We start from the raw sequence: 24,265 nt of genomic DNA on the forward strand, positions 1-24,265 counted from the left end.
AGACAAGTTTATCTCCTAACCCAGGAACAGAGCAGCATGTTGCTGAGATGTGCTTGTGAAGGATCAAAACTGTCTTATCCTTCAACACAGGAAATAAGGAGATCTAGTCTGAGGCACTGCTGGTGCAGGTTTCATGTATCTGGGGAGGGGGAGGTAAGATGTGGGACTGGTTGATGGAGTTAATGATGGGGATGTTTTTATGTTCTACCAATGTAGGTGGACGTAATGATTCAAACAGGGAACAGTTGTTTTGATCTTCTCTGTTCACTTTTTGTATGATTGATGGTCTATTTGTTACCAAATATGACAAGTTATAAAGGTTGTTATTTTAAAGATTGATCTAGTTTGTGGAGTAAACAAAAAAGATTGAAATGTTTACTAAAAAACTTGTTAAACAGTGACTTCTTTTCCCATGTTTTGAATTATTTTCCTGTCTTCAGATTAGTTTTTGCGGAGCAAACAATGAAAATTCTGAAAATATGGATGTTATTTCATATTTTTGAAATGTAGTTCTTGTAGATCTGTAAACCAAATAATTAAAAATAAAGGCGTTAAGGATAGAAAAGTAAATAGGCACATAGCGATTGGAAATTGTTTACTTAAATGTCACTTGGGACTCTAAAATTGTCATAATAAACCCACAAATAAATTAACTATTAGATTTTCATCCAAATATTTTTGAAATGTGAGGTTCGGAGGCTTCTGTTTAGAACTGAAAAAGAATAATTTTTTATGATAAATAGAATCTCATCCTCATGTCTTTTGATAACTAACATGTCAACACTCTTCGATAAAAGTTTAAAACGCCAAGCCCTTTTTTACTCTTGTTTATATATTTGATGTCAAAAGTCACTCGAGTGAGATTCTTTGTGTGTAGATGGTGTTTCATCAAGTAAAGAGAGGTGTTCATACATACAGCAATTTTTTCTGCATCTGCAGGTACTTGTGGACTATATGATGATGTGAGTGGGATGTTTCATCTGCAGGTACTTGTGGACTATGTGATGATGTGAGTGGGGTGTTTCATCTGCAGGTACTTGTGGACTATATGATGATGTGAGTGGGGTGTTTCATCTGCAGGTACTTGTGGACTATATGATGATGTGAGTGGGATGTTTCATCTGCCGGTACTTGTGGACTATGTGATGATGTGAGTGGGGTTCATCTGCAGGTACTTGTGGACTATGTGATGATGTGAGTGGGGTGTTTCATCTGCAGGTGGGGCGGTCAGGTAGCCTAGTGGTTAAAGCATTTGCTCGTCATGCCGAAGACCCGGGTTCGAATCCCGACTTGGGTACAATGTGTGAAGCCCATTTCTGGTGTCCCCCGCCGTGATATTGCTGGAATATTGCTAAAAGCGGCATAAAACCATACTCACTCACTCATCTTGTACTTGTGGACAATGTGATGTTGTGAGTGAGGTGTTTCATCTGCAGGTACTTGTGGACTATCTGATGATGCGAGTGGGGTGTTTCGATGTGAAGCAGAAATGAAATGTGACAATTAATTTATTATGGCGTAATGTAGAACACTTTCTCAGCTTTAGAAATTCATGTTTGAAGACAAGTCCCTCAACCTTATCTAACTAGTTCTCGAGGTTTCGAACTTACTAAGTCCAGCTTGAACAAGACAAAAATGTGTTTATTTGTTTACTTGTAGTTCCAATTTGTAGCAAAATTTAATCATTGAGAGGAGGACTACCATCATTGGATGTTTTGCTTGTCCTTAGCACAATTTAGTAGTCTCAGGCTAGGAGCCAAGCGTGAATTTCGAAGGCTGGATGTAGATTTGATCATGTATACTCACATTATATTGCACCAGAACCTGATAGATGCAAGGATTAAACCTACTCATGCTTACCCAGTTTCAAATGAAATTTCGAGGAATCAAATCTAAGATTATGTAACTCAATATTTAAAACCTTTAGGTTTATTTCCAGTCTACCGTGATATGACATTAAACTGACACACTGTGCTATAACTGAATTATTGCACAATGCTGTGTTAGGCTGAACGCTCCTGAAAATGAAGGTTCCTACTCGCATCACTTATGAATAGACGATATATAAAACAGTTTCACAAGCAGTATAAAAAATATACATACATGTACATGCATTCTAACTTAACAATTCTGTTAATTTTAGAGTGAGTGAACGGTCTTGGGTGGTCTGATTAAATGACACGCTTTTACGCTTTCATGAAAATGATAACAATTGCATTTGTATAAAAGGATTTTTCATTAGATTTAGAACACACTTTGGGCGTTGCAGATCCAAAAGAGATAAATACCTCCTGTTAATGGAGTTGATGTATATTCATGACATCACCCCTTTGAGTTGTTCTGTTTCTTTGGTGATCTACTTTAAACTTTAAACTCTTTATTTGGAAATCAAATAGTACAAAATGTGATGAGTCACCAGGTTTGTCTAGTAGTTTTTCCTTCTCTTGGATATGTATGTACACCCATATATTTGATATTTGCACCTGTGCCCATTAAAGACTGTTTACTATCACAATAAAATCATTTAATTTTGTTGAAGTGGAAAAAATATGAACAAGGTGATAATTTTTGGCACTGTGGGTATAAAACCTCCGTGTAAATATTGATTCCCTAAATGTTTCAAATTACTGGGTCATTTCTATGAGGTTTCTCAATGGTACCAGAACCCACTGATATCATTTAACTGTTCAGTCATATATGTTGCAGTGTCAGATTGAGGTATGGGGATCACTTGTCATTCCTGTCGTCATAAATCAGTATTTGACTAGATCTCGAGATAACAGGTTTAGTATTGGAATGGATGATTGCCTACTCTGGTTGATAAGTGAGGTGTGTGAGGTGTGTGAGGTGTGTGAGCTGGGGAGTGTTGTCTACGCAGGTACAAGTTACATACATTGTAGGCATGGCATCGTGTTGGGAGAGCAGTGCAAATCCACCGTGGTGCTTTGAAATTCAATCTTGTTATGACCTAATCATGCAAACATTCATTTTGATTCAAGTTTTCACTTGTTAAAGTAGTCAATGAATGTTGGAGTTGTGACATATATATGCCTTATATGGTAAGATATTAATTGATGAAATAGCTGAATTTTTGTACGTAACATTGTCAGTTAATCATTGAAGCAAAGGTTCATGGAGCTGTAACGTTTTACACTTGCCTTATATGGTAAAATGTTAACTGATCAATTGCTAGAGAAGAAGAAGAAGAGAAGATGAAGACGTAGGAGAAGAAGACGGATAAGAAAAGACGACGAAGAAGAGAAGACGAAGAAGGAGAAAAGACAAAGACGAAGAAGACGAAGAAGAAAAGACGAAGGAGAAGAAAAGACGAAGAAGAAGAGAAGACGAGGAAGAAGAGAAGACGAGGAAGAAAAGACGAAGGAGAAGATGGAGAAGAAAAGACAAAGAAGAAGAAAAGACGAAGAAGAAGATTTTTTTATTGTACACCCATCCTCATGGGCAGGGTACAAAGACTCTACAAGCTACTACAACATGAAGTTATACATGAAAACAAGCGTGTAAACATAATGTAATGTAGACAATATTGTAGTAACATACAGCATTGACATATATGATTATGTACAGGAAGGAGGTAGGACTACATCTTAATAAATATTCAATGCTATTCTTTGGTTGTTCACATGAGATATGACCCAGCTATTTCAGAACACACATTGGTCTCCTAATTGTGAGGTTGGGGGTTGATCATTTGATATTTATAGAAGGGGGTGGGGTTAAGAAGATAATTATATTTCAGAAAATGTAAAGATAATTTGTCCTGGGCCCACTTGCACAAAACGATCTTAGCGCTAAGACTATTGTAAGCCTATGCTAAAGTATGGGAGCTACGATCATCTTAGCGCTAAGATCGTTTTGTGCAAGTGGGCCCTGGAATCTTACAAGAAAATTGCATAGATTGTTTGCTTGGACCTGTTGAATATCTTGGAAAAAGTGTGTCCGGCTCTTCCTTTAATTCACGGAAAACAACAATGTTGAGTATTTTGAAGCAGTGCCCCCGAAATACCCTGTTTCTCCCAAAAATGCCAGCCAATTACCCCGAGAACATAAAATGGAGGGTCCACATGTTTGTGAATTAGGTCACTGTGGCCGAACTGAAATAACTTTTTTTATGTGTCAATAAGATGTTTGATTTAAGCAAGCACCAATGCGGATGTCTGTCCACTCAGAGCACCACGTGTTTTCAAATTTCAAGGAGCATCTTATGGCCGCTGTACACAAACTACAAATGTGTTGAAAATTGAATAATAATGAAAATAAAACAACAAAATTTATTGGCTATCATCTCATAATTTAGTGAATATACCTGAATATTAGAATTTATCGCCTATTGTTTACGACTTCCAACGAAACAAACTGTTATTAATTTCCCTTGTAAAACGAAATTGATTGGCTTATAAGACTGATCAAATTTCAGCTCTGCAACAGATGGTAGGTTCAGATGGGGTTCTGACTCCACATCTATTATGCGAAAATCAATAAGGTTTTATTTCCATGATGCATTTTGCATTTATATAGTGTACAGTTGGAACCACATGTCGCATAGCAAAATACAACGACAACAAATAAGAATTATTTCTCCTGGGTTTGTTTGTGAAGGAGTGTCCCTGATGAGTACATGTGCCAGGATGTGGAAGAATGTTCACGGTGGAAGCTGTATTTGTGTGTATTTGATGTAAGAAATAATTTCATAGATGTGACATGCTGTGATTTTTGGTGTATGTTTGTTGTATGTTGTGGATGGAATATTGGTGTGACGGTACAATGTGTATAACAATACAAGGGGTCAATATGTTACATATCACAATACAAAGGGTCAATATGTTATATATCACGGTACAAGGGAACAATATGTTACATATCACAACACAAGGGGTCAATATGTTATATATCACAGTACAAGGGGACAACATGTTATTATATCACAGTACAAGGGGACAATATGTTATTATATCACAGTACAAGGGGACAATATGTTATTATATCACAGTACAAGGGGTCAATATGTTATTATATCACAGTACAAGGGAACAATATGTTATTATATCACAGTACAAGGGAACAATATGTTATTATATCACAGTACAAGGGGACAATATGTTATTATATCACAGTACAAGGGGTCAATATGTTATTATATCACAGTACAAGGGAACAATATGTTATTATATCACAGTACAAGGGAACAATATGTTATTATATCACAGTACAAGGGGACAATATGTTATTATATCACAGTACAAGGGGTCAATATGTTACATATCACAATACAAGGGGTCAATATGTTATTATATCACAGGACAAGGGGTCAATATGTTATATATCACAGTACAAGGGGACAATATGTTATTATATCACAGTACAAGGGGTCAATATGTTATATATCACAGAACAAGGGAACAATATGTTATTATATCACAGGACAAGGGGTCAGTATGTTACATATCACAATACAAGGGGTCAATATGCTATATATCACAATACAAGGGGTCAGTATGGTATGTATCACAATATAAGGGGTCAAAATGTTATATATCACAATACAAGGGGACAATATGTTATATATCACAGTACAAGGGGTCAATATGGTATATATCACAATACAAGGGGACAAGATGTTACGTATCACAATATAAGGTGTCAATATGGTATATATCACAATACAAGGGGTCAATATGGTATGTATCAAAATACATGGGGGCAATATGTTATATATCACAGTACAAGGGGTCAATATGGTATATATCACAATACAAGGGGTCAATATGGTATGTATCACAATACAAGGGGACAACATGTTACGTATCACAATACAAGGGGTCAATATGGTATGTATCACAATACAAGGGGACAACATGTTACGTATCACAATACAAGGGGTCAATCTGGTACGTATCACAATACAAGGGGTCAATATGGTATGTATCAAAATACAAGGGGACAATATGTTATATATCACAATACAAGGGGTCAATATGTTATATATCACAATACAAGGGGTCAATATGTTACGTATCACAATACAAGGGGACAATATGTTACATATCACAATACAAGGGGTCAATATGTTATATATCACAATACAAGGGGACAATATGTTATATATCACAATACAAGGGGTCAGTATGTTACGTATCACAATACAAGGGGTCAATATGTTATGTATCACAATACAAGGGGTCAGTATGGTACGTATCACAATACAAGGGGTCAGTATGTTACGTATCACAATACAAGGGGTCAATATGTTACATATCACAATACAAGGGGTCAGTATGGTACGTATCACAATACAAGGGGACAATATGTTACATATCACAATACATGTGGACAATATGTTATATATCACAATACAAGGGGACAACATGTTACGTATCACAATACAAGGGGAAAATATGTTACATATCACAATACATGTGGACAATATGTTATATATCACAATACAAGGGGTCAATATGTTATGTATCACAATACAAGGGGTCAGTATGTTACGTATCACAATACAAGGGGTCAATATGTTACATATCACAATACAAGGGGTCAGTATGGTACGTATCACAATACAAGGGGACAATATGTTACATATCACAATACATGTGGACAATATGTTATATATCACAATACAAGGGGACAACATGTTACGTATCACAATACAAGTGGTCAATATGGTATATATCACAATACAAGTGGTCAATATGGTATATATCACAATACAAGTGGTCAATATGGTATATATCACAATACAAGTGGTCAATATGGTATATATCACAATATAGGGGGAGACCTTACAATACGTATCACAGTACAATATGATACGATACGTATCACAATATTAGTGTCATCATAAACGCAAAAGAACCTTTTTTGTAGTGCATAGAGCAAATGCCATGTGTTTGGATAGATAAGTACACATGTTGATGATATATCAAAGAGGTGAAAAAGGTTCAAGAAAACATTATTCGGTTTATATATTTTTCTGGTAAATAAATCATGTGAGTATTTCAAGCTGTAAAAGAACATTTTTGTAAATTTCTCTGTGCTTGCTTATCTTGATATGCATGTTTAGTCACAATCATGCGATTCATAGATAATTCTGTCACCAGTATATTTGCTTGTGCATACTTGTGCACATATGCATAACTGATATGCAGTTTGACGAAACCCTCATGATCAAGTTATGTTTGATGTCATGTAAAATTTCTGAAGTATTTGTCATTTCTACGAATTTGCTGATCTGGAAAATGACACCTTACACATTCTTTGTGTCTTATCTGTACTTTCCCACTGTTTGGTACAAGTACAAAGAAATTAATTACAGTTCAATGGATCTTATTGGCACCTACATCTTACATGCTTAAGTCCCTGGTGAAAAGATTTGGATCCACTGGACAAGATAAGATGGCAATGTGTTAGCTTAAGGATTAAGGTGGCACTTAAATTGATAATAGCAAGATGTTGATGGATCTTGTAAATGTCAAAGGGGTATAGAAAAGAATTAAGAAACATTTGTAAATGCTCATAAACGAGCATTTTATTGATAAGAGATCCAGTGGGTGAAATTAAGTTGTTTCAGCTGATGTGTTATGCCATAGCTACAAACATATCTCAGTCAAATTGGTGGTGTATTGAAAAACTTTGTTGAATTGCTGTAATCAGAAAGTGTCTTTAAGATATCATCTTTAAATATCTGATGATGAATTAATAAATGTAATGGTATGAAGAACTTATTCTGTTGTACATAAAATGAGTGAGTTGGGTTAACGCCACTTTTAACAGTATTCCAGTTATATCACGGCGTGTCAGCTTAATGTGGGGGGAAAGACCGAAGTGATGTAGATCTTAGACGTTTTACCACTTCTGTGAAACCCACGAGCACGGGTGTGGTGCTGACAAACCTAGAAACATAACTGGAGCAAATCCCAATTGCGTGTATCGATGCTTATGATGTCAGTCACCTGATTGTCTGGTCCAGACTCGATTATTTACAGACTGCCGTCATATAGCTAGAATATTGCTGAGTCCGGCGTTTAACAACAAACAAACAAAAATCAAAGGGAAACAACAAAGTAACCATAATTTGTTATTCTGACTTTCTTTGTAATGTTGGCATTCCTCACTAATAGAGGAGTGTGATCACTGGATTGTCTGGTCCAGACTCGATTATTTACAAACTGCGGTCATATAGCTGGAATATTTCTGAGTGTGGCGTTAAACAACAAACAAACAAACACTGAGAAGTAGATCTCTGTTTTGTTAAGATAGTTGTAAATATAAAACGTCAATGCCAGAGGATAAATAACGAGTCGTAACTCTCTGCTGAAACAGATGCTATGGGCGTAAAAGGCAAAATGGGTCTTTGAAAGGAATTTAGAAGTGATACACATAAGGAAGAGAATTTATGGATGTCAACTTCTTTATTATGAAGAACACAACACTTTGGAGTATATGCTTACTCCTTCATCAGGTGAATGAATGCTTGAAGGCAGAAAGCATACATTAACAAAAGGTGGAAACTAACAAGGGAGACCAACAGATAATTGCCGCTGATGGATGATTAGCAAAAGACAGTGGAAGCCAACACTTTACAGTAATTAGTGCTGATGGTTATGGACAACTGGAACCCGGCCCTTAAATTATCATTGATAGGTAATGGGCAATGGGCAATGGACAAGGGGCAATTAGAACTGAGAGGTAAAAGAATGGAATTGCAATAAGGGCAAAGGAAGCCAGCTGGATAATTAACACTAACTTTTGCCCTTACTGCTATTTCCATTCTTTTACCTATCAGGGGGCACAGGTGGCCCAGTTGTCTAAGGCACCACATTTTCGCTATGCAGAGTTGTGTCCCTTGGGCACGCCAGAAACCTATGATTGTGGGTTCGAATCCCGGTTCGGCCCAGTTATGTTTCTAGGTTTGTCAGCACCATACCCCTGCTCATGGGTTTCACCAAAGTGGTAAACGTCTGAGACCTGCATGACTTCGGGCTTTCCTCCCACATTAAGCCGACATGCCATGATATAACTGGAATAATGTTAAAAGCGGCGTTAAACCCAACTCACACACACACACTTTTACCTATCAATAATTTAAGGGCTGGCTTCCAGTCATGAGGCTTGAGTGTATTTCTTAGTTCATGGTATACTAAAAGCATACATAGATCTTTACCAGTGTATGTACAAGGCATGAGGTGTATGTTTGTGTGTCAGCAAGGCTATTGTCTCAATAGATTTACCAGGTATTGTGGAGAGAGAGAGCCACATTCTGTTTGTACAGGTGCAAATAACAAGGAACCTCTCTTGGCCACGACTTACTGGAGATACCGTATTTGACGTAATATGCGCCTCGTTCTAATAAGCGCCCACGGTGATATTTGCTGATATATTGGCCAGTGAACAATCCCAATTAGCACCCTTCCGATTGATCAATGTACACAAGACTTATTTATTTGTGTATAATACGCACTTGTGTGATATATGCACCCTTAATTATGGGTAATTAAATTCTCAAATATATCTATCGTGTATAATACGCACTGAATCTTCTTTTATATCATTTCAGGCTGTCAGCATAAATCACAAAATTAACAATCTTTCAACTCTGTTTTTTATCTCACCAAAATTATATTCTAATAAGAGCCCCCTATTTCTAATTTTGAGAGCGCCCAGGGCGCTTATTACGTTGAGGATGGTATGTGTTTCTGATTTGATTGTACCTTCAAGGAGGACTAATCACTGTCAGCATATGCATAAGCTGTTAAAGTGTGTTTAGTTGTGATATGGTATTTACCTGTGTTCTTACATCAAGTGGTTCTGTTATATCATATCAGGGAGTACAGGCTTATCAGCTTCACAGGCCCCCCTTCAGTTGGTTGGTACATATGAATGGTATTTGGAATATAGAGTTCAATTGCTTCTAGGCCATTGCACTTGGTGACCTGAAATTGTGTTATCTGAGTTTGGTTGGAAGGGTGGGTTCAGTGACACTTTGAGGAGTATTTGGAGAGAGGGGCTGGTGTTTGTGGGGTGGGGACCTGATATTGTCATTTTAAGCAATATGGGAGAGCTAACAGAAGGTTAGGATAGAAAGGGCATGATTAACTTGATTCAATGCAAGTTTTGTTTGTTTGTTGTTTAACGACGCACACAGCAATATTCTAGCCATATGACACAATCTGTAAATAATCGAGTCTGGACCAGACAACCCAGTGATTGACAACATGAGCATTGATCCATGCATTAGGGATTGATGACATGCCTCAACTAAGTCAACGAGCCTGACCACCCGATCCCGTTAGTCGCCTCTTATGACATGCAAAGTCGCCTTTAAGGGCAAGCATGGGTTGCTGAAGACCTATTCTGACCCGGATCTTCACGGGTCACAATGGAAGTGATGTTGATGATGACATTGAGGATGATGACAAGTAGACTGAAATCAACAAAATTTTATCTGCTAGCAAAAAATAAATATATATATATATATATATATATATATATATATATATATATATATATATACATGTATATATATATATAATAAAATAATAAAGTCCACGTTAGTCCATCATCTTCTTTATATCAGTTTCATACATAGTACTTTCGCTGTATATGAGACATGAGACAGCGAAAGTACTATGTATGAAACTGATATAAAGAAGATGATGGACTAACGTGGACTTTATTATTTTATTATATATTACATGTACACCGAGTGAACATTTACCTCATTTTGGTATATATATATATATATATATATATATATATATATATATATATATATATATATTTTACTTAAAGGGTCGCGGGTTAACGTACCCTTGTTACAACCATCAATATAAATATTACTCTTGATGTAAGAACTTTTTACATTAAGGGTTGCGGGTTAACTTTTGTTTCAACTCCACATGTAAAATTACTCTTTTGTAAAAAAAATTACATTTAGGGTTGAAGTTACACTTATTTTTACAATAAAGGGACGGTCATGTACTTTGCAGGTTTACGTGATCAATACTTTGTCTAGATGTGCAAATGACTAATCACTTTTAGAATCCCTTTCTACAACAATCACCTGGTTGCTATATGCAGGTTTTATTTAAGGAGTTATGACTCATGATTCTTTTACCAATTTCTTTCAAACTTACTGTCGTACAACGGTGTATATTACTATACTCTACAATATAACTTCATTTTCATTACTATCTTAATACCAAAACTGTAAATAACTACCAGGTGGTCATTATTGAGAGGTTGTTGGAATATGAGTGAGTTGGGTTTAACGCTGCTTTTAACATTATTCCAGTTATATCACAGCGTGTCAGCTTATTGTGGGAGGAAAGCCAAATGTATAAATAGATAAAAAGTAACCAATATATCCAATCAAACTTCATTTATAAGAACATTTTACATAAAGAGTTGACATGTAACCCTTAAAGTAAAAAATTTACCTTAAGAGTAATTTTTACATAAAGGGTTGTAACAATGCTTTGACAAAGAATCAAGTGTGTTACTACTGTTAAGTAGTGTATATTTAAAACAGTAATGTTCTGGGTTGTGGGGCATCTGGAATACAGGCATCCGGACTTACAAGGTTTCATTATACATGAATTATGGCTAGCTATCCTCCTCCTACTTACACAGGTGAGTTGAGGAAAGGGGTTTAACGTTGTGTCCAAGATTATTGCACTTATATAGCGACGTGCAAGCATGTGTGTGTGGCTGTTCGAACTAATCTGGACTGATACCGATTTATCGTGCTAGCCCACTGAGATACCATGCTGCAGTTTAACATGAATACCTCACTCAGACACAGTATACTGACTCCGAGCCTTGTTTAAGCTCCTTAATGTCGAGTGAGTGAGTGAGTGAGTGTGAGTGAGTTGGGTTTAAGGCCGCTTTTACAATATTCCAGTTATATTGGGTGTCAGCTTATTGTGGGAGGAAAGCCCGAACTGATGCAGGTGTCAGAAGTTTACCACTTCGGTGAAACCCACAAGCACGGGTATGGTGCTGACAAACCTAGAAACATAATTGGGCACACCAGGATTCGAACCCACAATCATTGGTTTCTGGTGTGCCCAAGAGACAACTGGGCCACCCTTGCCCCCCTTAATGTCGTGTGCCAGACAGGGTAACAACAAGTACCATCTGTTAATGTCTTTTGGTATGACGCGGCCAAGGATCAAACCCTGGACCTTCCACTTCCTGGGCGGATGCTCTACCATTGACCCCGGAGGCAGTCCCTACTTACACAAACACAAAGTACAACATCCACACCTGCAAACAGTAAGCAGTACTATGGATCGTAGCCCCTCATGTAGATGGATTTTGTGATGATCAATATCCTTTTTTTCATATCAGTTGTTTGTGAGTGGTCAGTTTGTCCTGACCCTGTATTGGTCCTCCCACAGACCGGTGTGCTCTCTCTATCAATGGAAGGCTTGTGCTATTATATCTGCATTATCAGCTGTGCACTCACTACATCCCTTCCTTATTCTGTTATCTAATCTTGGGTAAATATGTCGACATTGATAGACTGATATACTGTCTATGTACAACCCACTGTGGTATACGACTATTTATCTACTATTGAATAGCAGATACGTTCTGGGAGATATACACCTCAAGCCTTTTCATTGACTGGAAGAAGAATGGGATATTTATAAACATATATCTTATATGTTTTCATAGCATTTATGTATATTTTCAAAATAATCCCTGTTGTAGTTTGGTATGTATAAACATATGATATTTACAAGATTATGAAAAAAATATGTATAATGGATCAATGAGAACAACTACATATGATTGTGCCATTATGTAAGAATATCTACCTATTTTTATGCATGTGTTCTTATTAACAGGCTTGAGTGATTGAAATAAACAGGTAATGTGCTTGTTTATTGTGAGGTCCTGGTATTTACCGTATTCGACGTAATAAGCGCCCAGAGCTCTCTCAAAATTAGAAATAGGGTGCTCTTATTAGAATGTTATTTTGGTGAAAAAAACAGAGTTGAAAGATAAATTTCGTGGTTTATGCTGACAGCCTGAAATGTTTATGTACTTTTCCAGAATTAAATGCCCATAATTAAGGGTGCATATAACACACGAGTGTGTATTATACGCGAATAAATAAGTCTTGTGTACATTGATCAATCGGAAGGGGTGCTAATTGGGATTGTTCACTAGCCAATATCTTAGCAAATGTCGCCGTGGGCGCTTATTAGAGCTGGGCGCTTATTACGTCGAATACGGTATGCTAGGTTTTCCCAGGTACAATTTCAAGTTGTATCTACATGCCCTCACATGTGAGGCATTATGGGATGGACACCTGATCTCCACTCAGGTATTGGGTTAGGGCATAGGCCACTTCCGAATGTTTCAAGTCATACAGACACAGGACTCAAGCCAAACGTAACATACCATGATACATTCCTTTCTTACCTATAACAAAACTAAATTTCTTGTGCTTTTGTAAAATTTGTTTTATCAAGTTTAATCAAAATAAATTATCCTTCTGTATTTGTCTCAGATCCTTTTCCTTATTGTCTCGAATCCTTCTGAATTATTCCAAATCCTTTTCCGAATTGTCCTTAAAATCCTTTTACTGAATTTTCCAAAATCCTTCTGAATTATCCTGTATGTTTCTCCTGGATTGGCAAAAGTGCTTTTTATCGATTGACCTTATTATAAAAAATTGTTCCAAATCATTTTCTAAAATCATCTATCCTTCTAGAATGTCTCAAATATTAGTGAATGTTTTAATCTTTTTCCTGAAAGTTGCCAAAATGAGCTAACCACTTCTCACTATATCTTGGTCTATGTTAGTTTTACTCTCTCATAATCCATTATTGTGAAACCTCTGATTCATTATCCAAAGTTATCCTAGTTTGGTATGTATTCTCAGATCCCTGCTTTCCCATGATGTGTTTGACTAGAAACCTGTTCAACTGGATAAGTTGCATCAAATGAATGAAATTGTTGGACCAGTTTATTTTAAGTAATTAAGAGAATGAAAAATTAGTTAGCTTTGCTGTAAGGCTTTGGAACTCCGAACTAATTTCCGCATGACAGCTAAAACTATAAACAAATGTATTATGTTTGTTGTCCGAGAGTGGTGCACAGATTCTGATTCCCACTTCTCATCAGAAGGTTCTCTCCACATTTTAAAAGTTGGAATCAGTGAGATTACATTGTCATGAGTAATCAAGAAGTGCTTCCAGAATCGTCAATACATCATCTAGTTGTGTTTGGTGTACAGAATATTCAGGCTACACAAGCACCTCTGACAATGTAACACGGAACATCGTCATTCTTCAAATGGACTTGAGCAGCAAATCTGACTTTTGATTTGAACGAGCTACATTATCCCCGGAACCAAGGAGTGGTGAGACTTTGTGGCCGAGGTAGGAGGGTGAACTTCAGGTTACAGTTTGTTCCAAAACTAGTCCGTATTACAGACCCTGATAAAGACTAACATTTAGTCTCTGAAATCTTATATATATATCACAATATCCTTCTTGACTCTAAAAATAAAAAAGATTCCCTATGCTGATTTCAGAAAAGAGCTAGCTTGAGCTGGCTAGACTTGCTTTTGTATGCATTTCTAGATTATTATTTTTTCATAAAACAAATATATTCCACGGTCATGGTGCAGGACTAACCCTGATACAAATATATCAAATACAGCCCATGCAAGTCTAAATGTTTGGCAAGTCTAGATTACTTCAGTATCAGGAAATAAAGAGGCTCCTTTTTATAAATAATTTAACAACTGTTTTTTTACTTTACGATATGTTCATTTCAGAGACTAGATGTTAGTCTATTTAAAAACATAAATATGTATCTGTCACTAGTCATCCAGAATTATAGACTAACACTTAGTCTATGAAAACATTTCTTTAAAATAATTGTATTTTTTCTTCTTAAAAAGAACCTTTCCCCTTCTGCTGTTTTTAGTAAACTAGACTTGGTTATGTTTGATCTAGACTTGCCAAGGCTTTTAGTAAAAAAGATCTCTCACTATATATATATATAAATTCCACAGTCATGGCGCAGGACTACCCAAAGTAAAACAGTTTTATTTTCAGCAAAGCGTGACTCGTATTGAGATAAATTCTTGTGGTGTTGCCATAATATCCCACTTCTTGTAAAAGAAATGTGCTTGCATCGATTAATATCTGTTAATTATTCTCTCTCAAGTTGTTGAATTGTAACGGTGGATTTTGTATTCATTAATCAAGATAGTGTGTTACTGGCTCGCTGCCTCATCTTTAAGAGGTCCATCCTTGCCTTTCGAATTACGCTGCCTTTATTCATTAAAAATAATCAATTCATTCTTTGAAGTTTTACAAGAGCTCCTTAGCAAGAATTCATCCAGACACATGTTAATGGAGAAAAAAATGAATTTTTACTGTATCAAAGCCTTGTAATAATCATAATATCCCTTAATATCCCTTCAACACTTCATACAAAATTCTTAATTTACACAAATCTGTCAGCATGCATCATATTCATTCCAGGTTCATAAGAACTAGTGTTATCTTCGAGATCAGTTTAAACATAATTATTTTCTGTATATACATGTAGAACTTTGTTCAGTACTTAAGTAATATATCTGTATACTGTTTTGTAAGAGAGCCTATACCTGCGCCATGTGACAGCAAGATTGGTGGTGATAATGATATTTGTTACATATGTGGCCCAATACAGCTAATCAGGTATCAGTAAAAACGATCTCCGTTGTTATTCCGCTATCTGGCTGTTGTTAACGGTTCTCGGAACAGCACACAGCCAGGCTGGACTACCCAAAGCAGACTACTGTATGATACACCTGCTTAGCTCATTCATACAGATTACCTATGGTGGGATCAAAGGCTTAGAGACTATAGGTGTTAGATAGCCCATAGTGAACAGTGTGGACTTGTAGTAGTGTAGTACGGAGCTGCATGCGAGGAACAGGACACAAGCCCACACCATCCACTGCTGGGAGTCTCTGTGTCAACACTGTTGCTGGTCTGGCTAATAATAGAAGCAAGTTTGACAGTTCGGGGATAAAATTGAGTGGTGTGATATATCCTGAGCAAAACAACTGCAATGAATCTGTCCCAGCATTATGCTGCTGTTGCTGCTGCTTCCCTGACCAGTAACAATTTGAGAATGGCCATGTTGGGTGTGGCTCAGGGCAGTCCCGAAGTTTTCCCCGATATCATCCCAAATGCTATGGCAGGTCACCTGGGACAACATAAGGTAGGGTCCAACTCGGCAACACAACTATTGTAATTCTGTGACATGCTATTCTGTCCTACAAACTACATGGCGATCGATGCTGATGTAGTGATATTTAATATAGCTCCTTTGTCATGCGTAAATATTTCTGATGCACCGTGAAATGTATATGTGAATAAAAGAAGCAGATGTACGTATGTCACACCTGTTGAAACCGTGACAGACAATTTCCAATCAATGTGTGTAAAAGGACAGGTGTGCTAGGTAAGATTTGTCCCAAACCCTCCCAAACCACCTTGCCAATAAAAGATGATACACCCTATCTATATTCCCACTATATTCCACCAGACCTAGTGTTGGACGTTTTGTATGACCTTTTACCTCTGACCTTGACATCTGAATGTCCTCATTCGACTCGCAGGTATGGCTGGTCATTTTGCGTCTGTCAAGGTGAGTGTATAAATGAATTTCAACCCCATTCAAAGTGAACCTGAGTAATAGATTATGTACATGCTAAGGCAAGTAGATATTATGTTCAGGTTGACCTGGCAGTTCGCACAGTGAGCGGGACTGTAGTGTCACTCTCAGGTAGATATTTGTGTTATCTCCACTGATTTACCTACCGGTATGAACACTATATACATGTTTAGGTGGTGTGGACGCTCAGTGGTGACTCTGTGAAATGGGACGGGCCTGTCACATCCATGGCCTGTACAATGACTGTCAGTTTTTTACAACAACAGCTTCAGTGTTTTCATAAAGCATTGTCATGCTGGGGTTTATGATTGGGTCAAACATATTCCCATGTAAACAGTGGTGTGATGTGATGAGTATATTGGAGGAGGGGGGATAGCTTGAGTGAGCTCTAGAAGCCAGTTTTGATTAATGACATCAAAAGTTGTCCAGAAATGACTACCTGGTAGACCCACACTTGCCGTAAAAGGCGACTGTGCTTGCCTCCAAGAGGCAACTAACGGGATCAGGTGGTCAGGCTTGCTGACTTGGTTGATGCATGTCATCGTATCCCAGTTGCGTGGATCGATGCGAATTATGTCAATCACTGGATTGTCTGGTCCAGAGTCGATTATTTACAGACCTAAATAGCTGGAATATTGCTGAGCGTGGCATTAAACAACAAAGTAAGAAAGAAACAAACAAACTACCTGGTATATATTATTCAGGAGTATGTTAAAAACTAGTTTACAGAGTAATATATATATTTATTTTTTTTTCCACCACTTATATCATTTAAATTTATTGAAAGAAAATAAGACAAGTCACCTGATGAAGGGGCAAGAGGTAGCTCTGAAACATTGTGTATGTATAATAAAGAAGTTGTTTTCCATAGCAATACCTCTTGTCATGACAAGTCCTATAGTTTTCCAATGATTAAATATCATACTTTTCATTGGTGTATTCTATGTGTATATATAGGTATATTCCACTGTCACAACTAATTTTATGTACAACTAATTGAGGTTTCATACTTTCATGTAATAAATACTAGATGCAAATTATAGATAAATAACTAGTTTCTGGTCTTGATCTGGGAAGAATAACTTAGAATAGTGAAATATATCAGGTATCTGATATGGAAATGAGATTTTTATTAATGCATGAGATATTGATTTGATTGTTGCAATTCCTTAGAATGTGATTGTTGTCATACTAGATTTTCAGCTAATTAAAAATGCCAGAGCCTTTGGGGAATTTATATTCATACCGGTATGTCACAAGAACAGAAACAACTGCATAAGAGTGAGTGAGAGAGTGAGTAAGTGAGTGGGTGGGAGGGAGGGTGAGTGAGTGAGTCGGTGGGTGGGTTGGTGTGTGAGCGAGTGAGTCGGTGAGTGAACTGCATTAAGCACCAATAGTGTCTGCCTGCTTGGCTGATAATAGCAGGAATAGTGATACATGTATATGTATGTGCTGTTTTGTTGTTTGACACCACACTCGGCTAGATGACGATGATCTGTAAATAATTTAGTCTGGATCAGACAATCCAGTGATTGATATCATGACCATCGATCAATGCAATTGTCCATGCTACAAGACTTCCTATGGATATGTAGATCAATGCTACAAGGCAGCATTTGGATATGTAGATCAATGCTACAAGACTGCATATGGATATGTAGATCAATGCTACAAGACTGCATATGGATATGTAGATCAATGCTACAAGACTGCATTTGGATATGTAGATCAATGCTACAAGACTGCATTTGGATATGTAGATCAAAACTTCCTATGGATATGTAGATCAGTGCTACAAAGCGTCCTATGGATATGTAGATCAGTGCTACAAAGCGTCCTATGCATATGTAGATCAGTGCTACAAAGCGTCCTATGGATATGTAGATCAGTGCTACAAAGCGTCCTATGGATATGTAGATCAGTGCTACAAAGCGTCCTATGGATATGTAGATCAGTGCTACAAAGCGTCCTATGGATATGTAGATCAGTGCTACAAAACTGCATACATATATGCATGAGGGAGGCATCTTACATGAAGCCTGCATATGCATATGTAGGACTTTCCATGATAAGTTTGCGTATGAATGCTTGTGTTTGATTGCAGGTATTCAGATCTATGCTATTGATGGCCAGCATATGTATATGGTGACTTTAAGACTGTTTAAACAATTGTTGCAATATGGCTGAAATAATACTGGTGCGACTTTAAATTTTAACTCACTCACTCACTCAATTTAAACATTTCGTTGGCTGTTGGATACACAGACATGCTAAACAACAAGGCTGTGTGTCCCAGTGCTGACTATGGGATATAAGGTTTCAGGGGAATATGCTTATCTATATTCAATACAGTGTGTGTACAATATAAGCTATATACGCCCGGTGCAAAGGTGTGAACAATGATTCCCCCAACAAGACAAGACCTGACCCACAGGCCTACGGTTTTCTGTATACTGGGGCCCTCCTCGGGTGGTGGTTTGATCTCCCCCATGGGGCCCTCTATGGGTGGTCGTGGTCACTTGAAGCCACATGTCACCAGGGGATAGTGGTGGTTTTCACAGCCCTGAGTGGACACGCATTCCTCAGTGGGGCTCTCTACCACAGCCAGTCTCCACTTGTTTACATTTGTAGATAGAGGCTTGCGATGGGGTGGTCCCATTGGTAATGGAGATTTACGGATTAGAGTTTGCATGACTGCTCTAATTCATATAAGTAGAATTTGAATTCTTATTCAAATGTTGATTGTGGTTGATAAGATTCTCGATAAACTTTAATGGTTATTTGCAACAATCAGAAACATATTTGTTAACATATCATTCAGTTGCAAGGACAATGTTGTGTTCGGAGTCAGATATGATAGAAAAATGATATAAAATTGTGGCAATATTGCTCATTGAATAACCTGAAAAGCTGCTATGTTACGATACATTGTGATGGTAGATTGAGAATATACAAAACATTCGTTTGGAAGTAAAAAAATCAAAATGACACTTGCCATACTGAGAGAGTAAGTGCAGTGGGTGTTACTACAGCTATTCCAGATATATGTATGAGATGTTTACCTGATCTCCTGGACTAATGACTAATGACTACAGATGAGATATTGTCCAGATCTCCATGCTGTCTGTGTACAGATGAGATATTGTCCAGATCTCCATGCTGTCTGTATACAGATGAGATATTGTCCAGATCTCCATGCTGTCTGTATACAGATGAGATATTGTCCAGATCTCCATGCTGTCTGTATACAGATGAGATATTGTCCATATCACCATGCTGTCTGTATACAGATGAGATATTGACCAGATCACCATGCTGTCTGTATACAGATGAGATATTGACCAGATCTCCATGCTGTCTGTATACAGATGAGATATTGACCAGATCTCCATGCTGTCTGTATACAGATGACATATTGACCAGATCTCCATGCTGTCTGTATACAGATGAGATATTGACCAGATCTCCATGGTGTCTGTATACAGATGAGATATTGCCCAGATCTCCATGCTGTATATAGATGAGATATTGCCCAGATCTCCATGCTATGTTTAGATGAGATAATGTCCAGGTCTCCATGCTGTATATTGATGAGATATTGTCCTCATCTCCATGCTGTATATAGATGAGATATTGTCCAGATCTCCATGCTGTATATAGATGAGATATTGTCCAGGTCTCCATGCTGTATAGAGATGAGATATTGTCCTCATCTCCATGCTGTATATAGATGAGATATTGTCCAGGTCTCCATGCTGTATATAGATGAGATATTGTCCAGATCTCCATGCTGCTGTATATAGATGAGATATTGTCCAGATCTCCATGCTGCTGTATATAGATGAGATATTGTCCAGATCTCCATGCTGCTTTATATAGATGAGATATTGACCAGATTGGATGTGAATGTGTATGAGGTATATTGGTTATACTACATGTATATGAATAGGTTATCTGATGTGAATGTGTATGCGGTATCTTGGCTGTGCTATATCTATATGAATGGGCTATTGGATGTGAATGTGGATGGGGTATATTGGTTGTACTACATCTATATAAATAGGCTACATGTGAATGTGTATAAGGTATATTGGTCATACCACATCTCTACAAATAGGCTCTATGTGAATGTGTATGGGGTGTATTGATCATACTTCATCTATACAAATAGGCTATATGTGAATGTGTATAAGGTATATTGGTCATACCACATCTCTACAAATAGGCTATATGTGAATGTGTAGGGGGTATATTGGTCGTGCTACATCTATACGAATAGGCTATATGTGAATGTGTATAAGGTATATTGGTCATACTTCATCTCTACAAATAGGCTATATGTGAATGTGTAGGGGGTATATTGGTTATACTGCATGTATATGAATAGGCTACATGTGAATGTGTATAAGGTATATTGGTCATACCACATCTCTACAAATAGGCTATATGTGAATGTGTATGGACTGTATTGATCATACTACATCTATACAAATAGGCTATATGTGAATGTGTAGGGGGTATATTGGTCGTGCTACATCTATACGAATAGGCTATATGTGAATGTGTATAAGGTATATTGGTCATACTACATCTATACAAATAGGCTATATGTGAATGTGTAGGGGGTATATTGGTCGTGCTACATCTATACGAATAGGCTATATGTGAATGTGTATAAGGTATATTGGTCATACTTCATCTCTACAAATAGGCTATATGTGAATGTGTAGGGGGTATATTGGTTATACTGCATGTATATGAATAGGCTATATGTGAATGTGTATGGGGTATATTGATCATACCACATCTCTACAAATAGGCTATATGTGAATGTGTAGGGGGTATATTGGTCGTGCTACATCTATACGAATAGACTATATGTGAATGTGTATGGGGTATATTGGTCGTACTACATCTATACGAATAGGCTATATGTGAATGTGTACGGGGTATTTGGGTGAAATATGGGTGAAGGATGTGGATCAGCATCACATGGACATTCCGAGTGATCATGCCATCATCCGTCCCCCCAGAACCATTACGTATGACACCAGAGCGGATTGTGTAAGTATTTCACATGCTTGACGTGATAGCTTATTCAATAATCTTCACAACTCCTTCAGCTTGGGGCCATTGCCAGAACGAATACTAACCACAATCCTGGACTGAAAGGTAGGATTACAGTGTCCAATTAAGCCATTTGCTAGTTGTAATGTTTCCACACCAATTCTCATGCCCAGCTGTACCAGTCTCAGAGTGTCATTTTACCGCCTCAGCAAAAAGGTGCTGGATAATGTTGATAAGAAATTGATTGTAATGTGTCATAAATTCATTAGTGATGTTTTGAACTGTGAAATAGTTGTACTCTACTATCATTGAGGATATAAATATTTCAATATTTGCCATTAGCAACAAGATGATTAACATACAGAGTTATTGAGGTGGAAAGCTTTTTGAATATCTGAAAATATATATCTTTTTCCTGCGATAACCCCACCAATGGAGAAAGAGGTTTTATCTTATTTGCTTATGGCAGTGATAAACGATATGTTGTGAGTTCAGATACGTTTGAGGAAAACTGATAATAATCCTATTCATCATCCTGAGATAACATTCCAGTGATTTCTCATCAAGCAGTGATTCACAAATTTACAAACTGACTACCATCATGCCGAATTGCATTGATAGCATCTGTCATGACTTTGTCAAGGAAATATAGCAGATAATGCCCTTCTGAATGTTTCATTTCTCACATTTCTTTTTAATAATACATTTTTAATCACAATGAAATTTATCCCCCTCTAACATTACATTTGAGTGTTAAGAAATCTCGAGGTGTATTTCAAGGGGATTTTGCATAATAAATCACCATAATTTTTTCTCAATTTATTACTGTCAAATTCAGGTACAATTATGATAATTGTGATTCGCTATCTTGTTGCGCAGGCATTTTTAATTCAGGTTCACACTCGAGAGATGAACCTAATTCCATCTTGTATCCATTAATCTTTTTTCCTACTCAGATCAGAAACTAGATTTCAGTCAGTGCTGTCAGAACGCCCACATGTAGAGCCTCATGTCCGAGTTGGCCTGAAGAAAACTCTCCCCAGTTTGTTCAGCCTGATAAAACTCTCCCCTCTCTCCAACTTGGTCAAGACATCGGAGGCAAGATTGCCTGGCCTTTCATCCAACCTCTATACTCTTCACTGTTTAAGTACTAACCGGTAAGTCTTCAGTTCAAGCTGAAATATCAGTTATTCAAATAATTGACAGACTTGTTTGTGAAGGATTTCGGACAGGCCTGTGAATGATGATCATGTAGGTTTATCACCAGTGGAAACAACTTGAACAGCCAAACTGGGGGATTGATCTTCCTTAGTGTTTTCATGATACTTCTCCCTCAAACAGCATTTAGGGAGGCCCATTATGTTCTGTTCCTACGACTGCGTGGAACCAGGTCAGGGGGAGGATGGCAGGGGGGTCACTTGAATAGAATGGGAGGGGACCGTTTGTATTGGGCCTTTAGGTCAGTTAAAATAATAATAGGACTGGGTGACAGTAATGTTGGTGTTATTTGATATGTTTAATGTGTTTCAGCAGCTTGTGTCTGAATTAACAGGTTGCGTGTATTCTGTGATCTGAGGTGTGTGTGTGTGTGTGTGTGTGTGTGTGTGTGTGTGTGTGTGTGTGTGTGTGTGTGTGTGTGTGTGTGTGTGTGTGTGTGTGTGTGTGTGTGTGTGTGTGTGTGTTCTCTCTTTTTTCACAGTTTTACAACAACACGATGTAATTTTGGTTGTCATGAAATCAATGGGCAGTGACTTGATTGTACTGGGCGGTCGGGTAGCCTAGTGGTTAAAGTGTTTGCTCATCACGCTGAAGTCCCAGGTTCTATTCCCTGCATGGGTACAATGTGTGAAGCCTATTTCTGGTGCCCTCCACCGCGATGTTGCTGGAATATTGCTAAAATCAGCGTAAAACAATACTCACTCACTACAGTACCATTTCCATATTAATATACTCTGTCCCTCCTACCCTCCCCCAGAACACACCCCCCATCACCCAGTCTCCCTCCTCCAACCCATGACAACTCACACGAAGAGTCCCACTACACTGAGCCAGTGTCAGTGTCAGTGTTATGCTTCCTAACTAGGAACTATATTCAGATCAGAGAATTGTGTTGACAATAAAAGAGCAATAATTAGATGATATTATTACAAAATGATTCATTTCATACATCAGTGTCAAATTTGTGCACTATCTGGATAAATTTTGATTGATTCTGTTCAAACAGGTCCCAGCTATAAAATATACAAATTGTGTTTGAAGTGGTTTGGAGATTTTTAAAAATGTTTACATAATGATTCATTTGTATTTTTTTAGTTGCATCTGTCTCCATAGCAATTATATTCTCAGCAATAGAAACAATTTCAGACATAATTGGTCAAGCCTGTATGAAATACTGTTATCGCTGATGTGACTGGATGAGTCAATGCATGCGTACATTATTTTGCAAGACAGATTTATCACTGGGCTGTTAGAGAAATATTTG

General features: G+C 37.4%; 1 protein-coding gene across 8 annotated transcripts in view; it reads left to right on the top strand.

The window, feature by feature from the left end:
- The window catches only part of LOC124140405 (RNA-binding motif, single-stranded-interacting protein 3-like), a 321,419-nt gene that overhangs the window by 149,809 nt on the left and 147,345 nt on the right, over window positions 1–24,265 (top strand). Inside the window, exon 1 of one of the 8 annotated variants that reach the window (XM_046507941.2) lies at window positions 15,786–16,260. The exons of the other annotated variants lie outside the window; for them this stretch is intronic. Within the exon in view, the coding sequence (XP_046363897.2) occupies window positions 16,108–16,260 (153 nt within the window). The 5' untranslated portion in view covers window positions 15,786–16,107. Of the gene's footprint in view, window positions 1–15,785; window positions 16,261–24,265 lie in introns of those variants that run through there. 8 annotated transcript variants of the gene reach the window in all.

The sequence above is a fragment of the Haliotis rufescens genome, unplaced genomic scaffold (genome assembly GCF_023055435.1).
Source record: "Haliotis rufescens isolate VD_foot unplaced genomic scaffold, xgHalRufe1.0.p SCAF_37, whole genome shotgun sequence".
Taxonomy (NCBI): Eukaryota; Metazoa; Mollusca; class Gastropoda; order Lepetellida; family Haliotidae; genus Haliotis; species Haliotis rufescens.